General features: G+C 42.5%; 1 protein-coding gene across 2 annotated transcripts in view; it reads left to right on the forward strand.

Moving 5' to 3' along the window:
• LOC137546186 (E3 SUMO-protein ligase RanBP2-like) overlaps nt 1-14,029 on the forward strand; it is a 152,951-nt gene extending 138,922 nt beyond the window's left edge. For both annotated transcript variants that reach the window (XM_068268292.1, XM_068268291.1), the window contains exons 24-28: nt 57-207; nt 2,850-2,933; nt 6,969-7,114; nt 7,845-8,118; nt 12,856-14,029. In XM_068268292.1, the coding sequence (XP_068124393.1) occupies nt 57-207; nt 2,850-2,933; nt 6,969-7,114; nt 7,845-8,118; nt 12,856-12,959 (759 nt within the window). In that variant the 3' untranslated portion in view covers nt 12,960-14,029. The remainder of the gene's footprint in view (nt 1-56; nt 208-2,849; nt 2,934-6,968; nt 7,115-7,844; nt 8,119-12,855) is intronic.
• The last annotated feature ends 214 nt before the right edge of the window (nt 14,030-14,243 follow it).

The following is a 14,243-nucleotide window of genomic DNA, read 5'->3' on the forward strand; positions in this document are numbered from 1 at the left end:
AAAATTAGTTGAAACCACTTAGGGGACTAGATTAAGATGTCTGTTCATCTTTTCAGGAATCCAGTAAAACCGAGGGTGAAGATCCTCAGATGCCCAGTACAACCAGCACAAAACCAAAACCCCAAGACACCACTAATGGATCCACCCAGGAGCCTGTAGACCTTTCATCAAAGACTGAGCCAGCAAAGGCAGGAACTGACACTAAAGGTAATTGCATCAAGGCCTTGTTCCATTTCATTCCGATTGCGATCGCATTGGGCGTTTTTTGCCGTGATTTTTTATTTTTTGCGATTCTTCGCGTTTGGGTGGGCGGTGCGTTTTTTGTTAAAAGCGCTTTTCAAGAGCGGTTTCTTAATTCACTCCCTGACACAAGTCAGGAAGTGAACTCTTTGACCCGGAAATTAATAAATACAATGTATTTATTCTTAAATGCAAACACAATCGCTGCACAAAGTGATTTTGTGAAAGTTTTTCCTATACCGTTCATTGAGGTGGAATCGCCCCGAAAATGGTCCATGCAGCGCTTTTCAGATCGGAAAGCGAACGGAACGCCCCAATCTGAACTAGCGCATAGGAAAGCATGGTGTAAGCACTTTCAGGGCTATTTTGAAAAATCGCCATTGCTTTAAAAAAATGAAAAAACGGCTCTAGTGTGAATGAGCCCTAAAAGTGATTGTAAAAACAACCACACGGGCTTCCTGGTCAGCTTGGTAAAGCATATGCTGTTCACATTTATGGCTGTTGCATGAACTATTCTTTTACACTTCCATTAAAAATCACCTGCAGCCAGGATCACTCAGTTTGCAGGAATCTGTAGTAGCAGCCAATAGTTTCAGTTTTTGCAGAATCATTGACTATAACTAGTTGTATGAGCCCTTGTAGTGAGTCCTATGCAATTCGGTTACAGAACTTGCAATCACGTTTGAGCAGACTACAGTTTTTTATTTGCTTAGTAGCCTTTTGCAGAATTAAGACTGTAACACACAGGCCTTCACTGCCTTACCTATATCCATAAGATGAATAATGGCCCTTACTTGTATGGGAAAAAAATACATTTGTAGTTTGTGACTAAATATAGTGTTGTGGTGTTTTTTTAGGAGAGTAAAGGTGCCCATACACTCGTCAGATTAGCAGCAGATAGATCATCAGATGGAATTCTTATCTGTCTGATGTGTAAAAGGAACATTTTTTACTAGAATAGAATTCCAATAGATTTCAGTTTGAAAAACTATCTGATGGCATTTTTTTGCCATCAAATTTCCATTAGGGCCAATGCAAAATGATAAGCAATCTTAACAGATCGACCTAGATTTTCCACCCTGCCAGTTCGCTGGAAATCCATTGAAATCGGCTGTCGATCGGTCGATTGGGCAACCGATTTGCAATCGCTCGATCGATTTGGATCGATCGGCCAGAAAATCGGCTGAGTGAATGGGCCCCTTTAGAGTGCCTCTTTGCTAGATTTTCACAGTCAGAATCTATACTCTTTGTAGTATGAACTACTCAGTTTCCATTGTTTGCTGCACAAGTGGTTAAAAAAATGTTTGTGTAAGAGTTGGATTCCACTGGGAGCTGTGTCAGTTTCTGATTCGGCCACAGCTCCTGTTCTGCTGCGCAGCCCGAATAGCCAAGTCGTGCCATGCACAGCTATAGTGATTCGGCTGCATAAAACTGCAGCGTGCCGTCCACATTCACACTTAGTGTACCCGAGCTGAACTATAAAAAATATAAAATTGTACATCCTCTGTTAGGGCTCCCCGTATCTTCGGCCAGTCGGCGTAGGCCCAATGCGGCCGCGTGCTCTCTGCTCCCCCCCCCCCCCCTCCCGTCTCGCTCCCGCAGCCAGGAGAGTTCTGCGCCTGCAGTACTACTGTGCAGGTGAAGAACGCTCCCACCGACTGGATAGGGGGTGCACGTGGCCGGGCCGCGCATGCACAGTAAGCCTGGACTACTGAAGTTGCTATGAGCTATGTGCTGAGGAAGCAATGAGGCTCAAGGGGGCTGGAGGAAGTCCCAGGTATGTAGGAATTTTTTTTTTTTTTAAGTTCATCTCTGCTTCTCTTGAAGTGCGATCTGGACGGGAAGCCCATGTTTGGTATAGGCAACGTTTCCCTGCTTCTCTTATCTGTGCACAAATGCTGCAGATTCGTGCTGTATTTGGCACTAGTGGAAATAGGCCCTTAAAGCGGATCCGAGATGAAAAACTAACTATAACAAGTAACTTGTCTATATATCTGATCTAAAGTTTAGATAGTTTACACAGCAAATATAGCTGCAAACAGCTTTAATAGAAAATTATTTCTTCCTGTGATACAATAACAGCAGCCATGTTGTTTGTAAACATTACACAGAGGCGGGCTTATCTGTATCTTGATCACTAAGCCTGTGAAAAAAACCTAATCCCCCCTCCTCCCCTCTGCCTCTGAAATCAATGGCTAGTAACACCTCCTCCTCCTGCCCAGACTGAGCTCCCATGAGCCCTTGCTACTGCCAAGGCTCTCTGAAAACCTGTGGGCGTGGTTTATTTAGTTTATAGGGAATTAGAGTATTAAAACAAAAAAGTATTTGGCTTGAGGAATGCCCTATAAACAATAGGAAAGGAACACAATTATGCAGTGAGTAAAGGTTCACCTCGGATCCACTTGAAGTGACTTGGGTTTCTAACATAGCTTTTGTACTATGAAATGTGACAACTAATTAAATGTCTGTTCTTTTAGCTGATCTCTCTTGTGGTATGACCACTGAACAAATATCACTGAGTAGAAACTGTGCTTAAAGTAGCAGCTTACAGTGCTGGTTGTAAAAAGGGTTTGTTCCATTTTGTAAAATGTAATTTTGTTCATTTTCAGAGATCAACTTTAGCTTTGCTGATTCTGGATTGTCATTTGCTGACCTTGCTTCAGACAATGGGGAATTTTCCTTTGGATCTAAAGGTGCGTTACAATGCTTACAGCTCTTGTGGTAGATTCAATAGCACACTGTCCTATTCAGTTCATATATGCCAACTAGCTGTGAAAGACTAAATTGCTGTCTGATTTATGCTGGGAACACACATTGCAACTTCCGGTCCGATCGACAGGAATTGGCCTATTATTTCCGACCTGTCCAATCTGTTTCTGATCGATTTTTGTGAAGTCGTCATCAGAAAATCAATCCCTTTATTCATCAGGAGTTTGGACATTTACACATGATACAACTTCCCGTCAAATTCCCCTTCGATTGGATGGGAAATTGTATTGTGTGTTCCCAGCCATAGGCCTAAAGTATGTTTGGTCACAGGTGTAAAGCAGCACGTTTTTGATTATCTTCTCATAAAGAGCCTGGCACAGTGGATAGCTCTCCCACTTTGCAGTCCTTAAGTACTATATTTTAATCTCAAACAGGACATCATCAATATGGAGATAGTATAATCTTCCCATGGTTGCACAGGTTTCTGCCCCATCCCAAACACATGCTGGTTGGTCAGTCATTGAAAGCCCTGGCATGTGCCAAGTACCTTTAAAGGCTAACTGGGGGGGGATTAGATCTACTTACCTGGGTCTTCTTTCAGCAACTAGCAGTCTGTCAGTTCCCTCGCTGTAGCTCTGATGCCCTCCAGGGTGTAGATCGCTGACAAAAGCGGTCTGCGGAGTTGTCTTTGTAATCTGCGCAAGCACAGAATGCTTCCACCTTTGGAGAGGCGTCGAGAGATGCATGTGGACGGGTCCACGTATACGCAGTAGCTGGACCACACCTTTGGTCGGATGTTTCAGAGGGGACAGCAGCACCCCAGGAGGCATCAAAACTAGTGAGGGACCTGATAGACTGCTAGGTGCTGGAAAAAGACACTGGTAAGTATAATTGCATATCTTATATCTTTAACCACTTCAGCCCTCAGTCGTGTTTCACTTTATGCATCCGAGCAATTTACATCTCCCATTCATTCGCCTATAACTTTATCACTACTTAGCACAATGAACTGATCTATATCTTGTTTTTTCCGCCACCAATTCGGCTTTCTTTGGGTGGTACATTTTGCTAAGAGCTACTTTACTGTAATTGCATTTTACCAGGAAGTATTAAAAAAACGGAAAAAAATCATTTCTCGTCCGTTATAGTTTTAAAATAATACATGCTTCCATAATTAAAACCCATGTATTGTATTTGCCTAATAGTCCCGGGTATTACACCATTTAAATTATGTACTTATCACAATGTATGGCGACAATATTTTATTTGGAAATAAGTGCATTTTTTCTGTTTTGCATCCATCACTATTTACAAGCTTAGAATTAAAAAATATAAATTTCTTTTTTACATGGATATTTAAAAAGTTTAGACCCTTAGGTAAATATATATATATTTTTGTATTGTAATTTTTATTTTATTTTTTATTAAACATTTTATTTGGGTATTTTTGGGAGGTTGGGATGTAAATAGTAATTTTTTAATGTACGGTATATATGTACAAGTTCAATCACTGCGCATACTTCAATCCCTGTAAGATCATAAAAACATATAGTGCCCAATATTGCTTGCATCAGGCTATAGCTAACACCTCGTGCTGCACACCAGGGGGTAGTGCCACCACCTTATAGGGGAAATGAATCGTGAGAGATCAGAACGCTCAAGACCCCCTATCAATTCGACCAGTGGGTGCAGGATCTGGGAAGCCAAGCCAATCCAGGAATATGCACAAAAGGATCCGCAAGCCAACAGTGGTAGAAAATGCTGGTGTTGTTTATTCAGGAATTCCACATGGCAAATGTTAAAAATCACAAGGTTCAACTGACGCGTGTCGGGCTTACAATCTACCCTTAGTCATAGTACTATGACTAAGGGCAGATTGTAAGCCCGACAGGCGTCAGTTGAAACTTGTGATTTTTAACATTTGCCATGTGGAATTCCTGAATAAACAATACCAGCATTTTCTACCACTGTTGGCTTGCGGATCCTTTTGTGCTTATAGGGGAAATGTAACAGGTCCCCCCTCCGTGCCCGCACTCACCGGAAGAGCGTCTTGCTCTATTGCGTATCAAATCAAACTGCTTTGCCAGCCAAAGAAATTCAAGCAGGTGATAAACACATCCATTTATTGGATTAAAAGTATCCGCAGCCTTACAGTTCCAAGGACACAAGTTTCAGCTCCACAGCGGATGATCTAGAGCCACTCGCTCCCGCTGCTTGCCCTGCTTCCGGACTACATCAATGCGCTCCTCCGACTCCGCGGAGTCGGAGGAGCGCATTGCTGTAATCTGGAAGCAGGGGGAGAAAGTGGCTCTAGATCATCCGCGGTGGAGCTGAAACTTGTGTCCTTGGAACTGTAAGGCTGCGGATGCTTTTAATCCAATAAATGGATGTGTTTATCACCTGCTTGAATTTCTTTGGCTGGCAAAGCAGTTTGATTTGATACGCAATAGAGCAAGACGCTCTTCCGGTGAGTGCGGGCACGGAGGGGGGACCTGTTACATTTCCCCTATAAGGTGGTGGCACTACCCCCTGGTGTGCAGCACGAGGTGTTAGCTATAGCCTGATGCAAGCAATATTGGGCACTATATGTTTTTATGATCTTACAGGGATTGAAGTATGTGCAGTGATTGAACTTGAGTATTACTGATCAAGGTGGAGTGAGCCTTTTGTAATTGCGATCCCCTGACTTTGTGGGTGTGGGATTTTCCAGTGGAGCGCAGTATTTTCATAAGAAGATTTGGTAATGTATATATGTGTTTATTTTTTTTTAAATGTAGATGTTTTACTATTTGGCCATAAGATTGCAATGATGAGTTTGTTTACATTACATCACTCTAAGCGTAACATGTACGCTTAGATGGACATAGGTGGCAGAAAGAGCGAGGCTTCCGAGAGAAACCGTCGCTTTTTCTGCCGGGAAAGGGATCAGTGATCGGACACCATGTCTCGATTCACTGATTCCCTGGCTAACGAACCGCGGGCAGGGAGCGCGCGTGCATGTGAGCGATCGGGAGCGCACATGCGGCCTTTTGGACGTATATTATACGTCCAAAAGGCCAAAGTAGTTAAAGGCTACGTTCTCAGTGGGCATTGCGTTCCTTGTAAGAGCAGGAATTGCAAAGTCACACTGCATGTTAAGTGCGTATTACATCGCATACAGTCAGTAAAAAAAAATATATATATATATATATATATATGCTTCACTGTTAATGCATATGCTTTGCGGTTGAGCACTGCATTGGGATGCCACACACCACTAGATTGCAGCATACCAGATGCACTGTGAACATTACATAGCTTTTACATTGCAGTGTGATGTTCTGTGCTACAGTGTGTCTGTTGCGTATCACCACAATACCCCACTTTGAATAGGGCCTTAATATAACACAAGTGTGCTAAAACTTTCAATTTGAAGCGTTGTGTGCAGTTTATTGAACGCATATTTTGCTGGCATTGCTTTTGGTGTTGTGGCAAGGTGGAAGCCTTGGCAAAAACAGCTGAGTTTACTGCTGAGGCTTCCTGTTATTCCACTGTGACCAAAATAGATCCTCAGCACGAAAGATTGTGGATTCCCAGTAGGCGATTAAAAAATGCTATTGCCAGGGATCCCTTTTCAGATCATTTTATTGATTCAGAAGGGGTAGACCGCAGAATACCCTAGAGAATCACCACAAATTATTCACTTGGAATAAAGGATGCTTCTAGACTGTACCACAGGTCAGTCACAGGATTTATGCTCTCCTGGGCACTGGAAGTTAGGACTGTCTATCAGACGAGGATATTGCACAGTCATATAGGCCCCTAGTAGAGTATCCACAATGTAGAGAAACTTGTTGGCTGTTATTGTTCAGGCTACAGAGCTATGCACTTGCTGACTCAGCTGTCCTTGCCGTTTGGGGATTTTCTTTTTAACGGATGCTGAGAGAATGTGGATAATGTTTATGGCTCATGGGTAAGGGTTTTGAATGCTGGTAACTGTAAGAGCTAACTACTTTAATTTTTTTTCTCCATTCCTATAGATACAAACTTCCAGTGGGCCAACACCGGAGCAGCAGTATTCAGCTCCGTAGCATCCAGCCGAAAGGCAGAGCATACAGGTGAAAGTGATGAAGACGTGGTTCACAGTGATGATGTACACTTCGAGCCCATTGTTTCACTGCCAGAGGTAATTTAGGATGTGGTCTTAATTTTACATGAGAAACCAGGAAAATTGCCTGACATAAATTTAAACTGATGGTAGATGATGGGCTTCCTTCTGTAAACCTTGCGTATTGGTGCATGTCAGGGTGATTCTTCTACTGGAATTAAGTTTCAAGTGCTTGATGAATTTTCTCTTTGAAAGTAAAATTTTGAGATTTTCTCATAGTTACAACACTCCCAACATTGGGAGACAATGCAATGCATTGGCAGATCATTAACAAGGCATTAATCTGATACACTATTGCCTGTTCTAGAGGCATTCTCTCCCTCCTCCAAGACGAAGTAGGAAAAAAGGGCGCAGAAGCCCTTCCGGAAAAAATGGCGCCATCATAGGCACCTATATTAAAAGCCACATTTAGCTACATTAGAGCGAAATTTGGGCGCATGACGGCTGCCGTAATCGGGCACCTCAGGGTGCTCAATTTTACCATATTTGCTGCAAATCTTGGCTTCCACAAAGCTTTGATATGCGGCTATGAATATAAATTTGGGTGCCCGGAGGCGCCACATTAGGGGACATTAAACTGGCCGGCCAATGTCAGAAGTTCCGAGCATTTTGGATGTTGGCCAGTGTCAAATCAGCCAGTTCTAGAATAGGCATACCACTTGTCCCACTTTGGTTGATTTCTGGTTTTGGCCATAGCATGCATAAATCTATTAGAATTGTGTAATTGTACTCTGTTTTGTATCTTCAGGTGGAGATTAAGTCAGGTGAAGAAGAGGAAGAAGTACTGTTCAAGGAAAGAGCAAAGCTGTATCGCTGGGACAGAGAGCTCAATCAGTGGAAAGAAAGAGGTGTAGGGGACATTAAAATTCTTTACCATCAGGAGAAGAAATATTACCGCATATTGATGCGAAGAGAGCAAGTACTGAAAGTATGCGCAAATCACGTCATCACAAAGGAAATAAAACTGGCGCCTCTAAACACAACAAACAATGCATTTGTTTGGACTTGCAATGATTATACCGGTAAGTGTAATTTGCTGAAAGTGTAGATTTAGTAGATTTGTTTAAGAGTTTGGTAACCGGCCTTTTTTATGTTTTATTACATATATGGTACAGTGTAAACCGTATAAATAACAGCTGTAGCTTGGGTTAATGTTTTGTTGGATTTATTTGTTGAAGAAAAAGTGATCTGATGTTTACAATTCCTGCAACACAAATTGTAATGTCCAGCCCTGCAAGCCTTCTTTGTATACTAATTTAACCATATTCTAAGTTGCAGTAGATGCTAAAATGTCACATGGTGATGCTATGCAGTCGCTAGTCTCCAGTCCAGCTCCATAGCCAGGATAACAACAAGCCAGGGTTCCTTCCAAGCACATACATGTAAAAAGGGTGCAGGAAATGTTGGACGCAGCATGAAGCTGAAAAACTGCTCACGTGCTGTGGCCAATTTCTCGGCAGCTTTGATTACCATTTTCCCTCCAAGGCGCCGTACAGTGGGGGTAAGAGGCAATTCAGCTTCCAGCTATTGCTGGCGGACAAATTGCGCTGTTTTTAATTGTAATTTGTGCTCCGCTGTTTGTCAATGCCAAAATCGGGGATAAGCAATGGATGAAATCCGAATGACTTTGCTTCGGATTCCATCCTCTAGTGCAGCTGAGCGGGTGTGTGCAGGAACACACACTCACACTCAGGTGCATTAATTAGGAGGATGAAATCATTAAAATGGCAATCCCTGAAAAATCCACTTCCTCAGCTTTGGAAATAACAGAGTTGGCAGGTCAACCAGGTGATTACTGAAGGCAATAAACATTTTGAATAATCCTTTTTTTGGTGAGTGTGTGCATTACTGTTTTTTTATATACTTTATAGCGTTTCATCCCACATTAAAGGGAACCAAAACCGAGAAGGATATGGATTTTTCCTTTTAAAATAATACCAGTTGCCTTTGCAGTCCTGCTGATCCTCTGCCTCTAATACGTTTATCTACAGCCCTGAACAAGCATGCAGATCAGGTGCTCTGACTGAAGTCTGACTGGATTAGCTGCATGCTTGTTTCAGGTGTGTGATTCAGCCACTACTGCAGCCAAATAGATCATCAGGACTGCCAAGCAACTGGTATTTGAAAGGAAACATCCATAAAGCTTTGCCAGTGCTGAAAATAATCTTTCAGCTGAGCTCTATACACTGCAGCGATTATTGGCAAGCCTGGTTTTGGTTTGCTGACTGGCATGCAAATGGAGCACATGCATGCAAACCAGCTTATTCTGGTTCGTTCCCAACAGAGACTGTAGTATGGTAGTGCCCATGGTTTCTGCCAGTCAGTAGATTAGCACAGGTGTGGGAAATGCTCCTGCAATAGAGTGGTAAGTTTCTAGGCACTCCGTACTTCACAAAGGCCTCAATTCATAAAGCATTACCGCATGTGGTAATGCTGAAAACAGCAGACTTTCCCGAGCACTTAGCAATGTGTCAATTCATAAAGGCTGTTACCGCATGAAAAACTGAAATTACCGACTTGGCTGTAGTTACCTCCAACACATGTCAGTAAATTGTCAGCAAATGTAAATTCATAAAGCCTTCAACAAGCATTACTGACACCTCTGGTGAGGTCTTAACAAGTTACCAACACCTCTGGTTAGGTGTTAACAATGCAAAGTGCAGGGAGCCGAAGTCTGTGTGAGTCATCTGAGCAGGGAGTCGAAGTCTGTGTGTCATCTATGCAGAGAGCCGAAGTCTGTGTGTCATCTGTGCAGAGAGCCGTCGGTGTGAGTCATCTGTGCAGAGAGCCGTCTGTGTGAGTCATCTGTGCAGAGAGCCAGTCTGTGTGAGTCCTCTGTGTGAGTAATCTGTGCAGGGAAAGTCTGTGTGAGTCATCTGTGCAGCAGAGAGCCGTTTGTGTGAGTCGTCTGTGTGAGAGTTTTGTGCAGAGAGCCAGTCTGTGTGAGTCATCTGCAGAGAGCCGTCTGTAAGTAATCTGTGCAGAGAGCAGTCTGTGTGAGCCTTCTGTGTGAGTCATCTATGCAGGACAAAAGAGAGATATCACCACACTTCTGCTCTACCGCTCAGTGGGCTGCAGTAATTTACCGAACTTCAAAGGAAGCTGGGAAAATCTTTATGAATTAACACACAGTGCAGTATTTTCCCTCCAAGATTTTTTTTATCGCACTGCTTTTATAAATCGAGGCCATTGTATACCAGACTGACAGTCTTAAAGGACTTCCGAGGCCAAAAAGATGAAAATTACACAATACCTTTTATATATCTGAATCCACGGAGGACGTCCAGCGCGTCCTCCGCACCGTACCGCCGTCATTGCTGCCTTTTTCTTTCCCCCCTGGCTCGGCCCGACCCCACTGAACGGGTCGCATAGGCTTCCACTACTAAGATGGCCGCCGCCTTGAGCCGCGGCTGCGCAGTACGCTTTGCCCTTAGTGCGACTGCGCAGCCTTCAGCCCGCCTCCCGCAGCGTATGGACATACGCTTGGGCAGCATTACGGAATCCGTACGCTGCGGGAGGCGGGCTGAAGGCTGCGCAGTCGCACTAAGGGCAAAGCGTACTGCGCAGCCGCGGCTCAAGGCGGCGGCCATCTTAGTAGTGGAAGCCTATGCCCTAGGTTCTCAACGTGTGGTACGCGTACCCCAGGGGGTACTTCTGATGGTTCCAGGGGGTACTCAGGCTTGATACAATTAACCAAGAATAACAAATTTAGAGTTTTAGAAAATACTACATCTTATTTAAACAACATCAAATTAGCATTTTAGCAAATTAAATGCAATAGCAAAATGCTTGGAAGTTGTTTAGAACCAATTATCATGTATTAAGGGGTACTTTGTGATAATGTTTACTATGCTAGGGGGGTACATGGCGAGTTCAGGGTTTTAAAAGGGGTACATACCAATAAAATGTTGAGAAACACTGGCCTATGCGACCCGTTCAGTGGGGTCGGGCCGAGCCAGGGGGGAAAGAGAAAGGCAGCAATGACGGCGGTACGGTGCGGAGGACGCGCTGGACGTCCTCCGTGGATTCAGATATATAAAAGGTATTGTGTAATTTTCATCTTTTTGGCCTCGGAAGTCCTTTAAGCTATTTAAACACTGTATGATTTACGTGCCGTTCTGCATTAATAACAGTAACCATGCATTTCAAATTGAAACCTTTCCTTTTGGGCAAAAGACACATTTATATTAACAACTCATGCATGCAGATATCTGAATGGATTTATTTTTCCTGGAGTTTTACTCAAAACATTTGCCAGATGAACACTAGATTATATATTGTAATCTAATATTAGATGATAATTCTATCATTCTAATCTATAAACAATAGATCATTATTCTGTATGGGAGCTGGTTAACCATAAAGCAGCTAGACAGATTAGTTTTCAAGCGCTACACTTCAAATCAAAATAAGAATATTGAACTCAAGGACAATCCTATTTAAAGTGAACCTTAAGCCAGAAAAAAAAGTTTTACTCATCTGGGGCTTCTATCAGCCCCCTGCAGCAGTTCTGTGCCCTCGCAGTCACTCACAAATCATCTGGTCCCCCGCTGCCAGCTAGTTTTGTTTTTACCGACAGGCCCGTCAGGACTGGCCACGCGTAGCTTTTTCGGCATTCCCAACTACAATTAGCGATATTGTGTGGCGCAACGCATACAAAAATACGCATTGCCGCATTACGAACGCAAAGATATGCGACAATGCGTATTTTTGTATGCGTTGCGGCCCGCAATAGCGCTAATTGCAGTCGGGAATGCAGAAAACTACGCGTGGCCAGTCCTGTCGGCAAAAAACGAAACTAGCTGGCAGCGGGGGAACAGAGTTTTTTTTGTTTTTGTTTTTTTGTTGCACCACTCTGACACATACAAACATAAACACTCCTTCAAGCCTATGAGCATTTCAGTGCATTATTTTCAACCTTCTCTTTCCATAACTAGGGTTATACAGGTGGCAGCCATTAGCAATTCCTCCTTTGCCAGACACCATCTCCTCCACCAGTTTGCCGGATTCTGTCCCAGCAATTTGAAAGGAAGGGAGGGGTTTCTCCAATAATTTTAAAATATTTTATATTTGTTATCATGTAGCTTAAAAAAGGCTGCTATTTATTATTATAATTTAGAAAATAGATTTATTTCTGAAATCTTGTATTTTTTAATTTGGGTCCACTTACACATTTTTTTTTTAATTGAAATTAATGTTTATTTTCTTCAGGTTGCTTTTTAAAATCTAATTCATGAATTACACAAGCCAAGTTTAAAAGCAGTCAGGTGGATAAGTGAATATACAGTATACAGTGTTCAGAAGCCATGTGGTGGACAGAATACCAATGTCACAAGAAATTCTCCTGCAGCTCTCATTCGGTCTCCTCTGGTTACAGCTTATGGGCATCTCTTATCAGGGTGGACCATGAGTAATACCCAGAGGAGCAAGAAATTCACAAACCTGAATGACTGATAATTTGCCTTGGTAAATTTTGGGCTTTTAGGGCTGTTTAAAACTATGAAGGAAAAAGTTTTTTTTTGTTTTTTTTTATAGAACAGACATGCGGACACATCCTTTGTTAAATAGGTGTCATTCTGTGTGGCGTCTGATCTGTGCATAGCAGTAAGGGAACACAAACCCAGCACATTCACTATACCTATGGACAACTGAGAAGTCAGACATGTCATAATGCAATGCTTTAATGACCTGTCCGATGCAAATGAAGCGAATCTTACAGTAATAGCAAGTTTAACTAACTGGATGTTTGTTTCCCATAGATGGAGAAGCCAAGATCGAACAACTTGCAGCCAGATTCAAAAACCAGGAGCTAGCTGATTCTTTCCAGAAAAAGTTTGAAGAATGCCAAAATAATTTACAGTAATTTGGATCGGAAAGAGATGGTTATGATTTGATGGGCATATTGTGAAATTGAGGGTTTCTATCCTTGTCTACTTCATCAGAGTCCATGCAGTAACATCAAGAGTCTTGTCGTAATGCCTTGCAATATCCTGGGAGTTTCCTGCTGGTACCATTCTGCAGGCATTCAGAGATGTTGTATTGGAATATTTGAACCTGGGCCACACTGAGATTGTGATCAAGAGGCTTAACTCCTTGTAGTCATTTGCTTTATTTGTAATTCAGACATTAAATGTCAGAGTATGGCCTTGAGTGGCTGGTTTATGTAACCAAGGCTTGTAGACTTTTTCCTGAGTTGTGAACAGTGCAGCATTAGTTCAATGCTGCATACAAGGGTGTTGTACGAGGTCCTCTGATAATACCTGGAGGGAATCAGGATACGATAAGGGCATTTTTAAAAAAATGGAAATCCCTGTTAGTGATGTGTCCAGGCAATTTTTGTAATGTTAACATAGAATGGAGATTGGTTTGCTCCTCTGTGTTGACTGCAGTGTGGACTATGACCTGTCAGAACATTTTCCCCAATTCTAGTTCTTGGTGACTCTTTCACTGGGGCAATAACCGTAACAACTTCACACACTACTAGAATGTAATATTTACTGTCTTTCTCACCATGGAACACAGATCTCTTTACTTCCTGCTGTCAGTGGCCCCTGTTACCAGGACATTGGAATGAGGAGAAATCTGCAGATGTCATAGCCCATCCCCAATCTTTCCACAGCTAAAATAACAGGTTGTGGCTGGTGTGCCACTACTGATTAAGCATCCTCTAGCGTGTCCTTATTTGGATTCCGTGAGTGTTCTTATGCTTTCACTTATTTTCTCTAAATTTATGTCAGATTAAGAAAAGGCAGTGATTCTTCCAGAAGCATCTTCTAGTCTGTTCTATATCTTTCTTAAGATGAATATACAGTAAGTGAGCGTACATAGATCTACATAATTGTGTAAAGAGATTTTGTGCACTTGTAAGAACATAAACTTATTTTTTAAATGTTAGTATTGTAAATAAAGTTAATAAAGATGAGTGAAAAATCATGGTGGTCTTTGAACACATTTATGTACTATTCCTATTCAAATCGGCTATGGAGGGGGACGGATTAATAGGGACATTGAACGGAGTACTATCATCATTGCTCTGCTTAGAGACTCTGAAGCGAACAAAAAATTGTAAACCGCTGCATCCCAGCAGCAAAACGAGAGGTTTATACCCCCCAAATCCCGTGACAAACATCCACGACTTTCTTGGTCG

This window comes from Hyperolius riggenbachi, chromosome 2 (assembly GCF_040937935.1).
Source record: "Hyperolius riggenbachi isolate aHypRig1 chromosome 2, aHypRig1.pri, whole genome shotgun sequence".
Lineage (NCBI taxonomy): Eukaryota > Metazoa > Chordata > Amphibia > Anura > Hyperoliidae > Hyperolius > Hyperolius riggenbachi.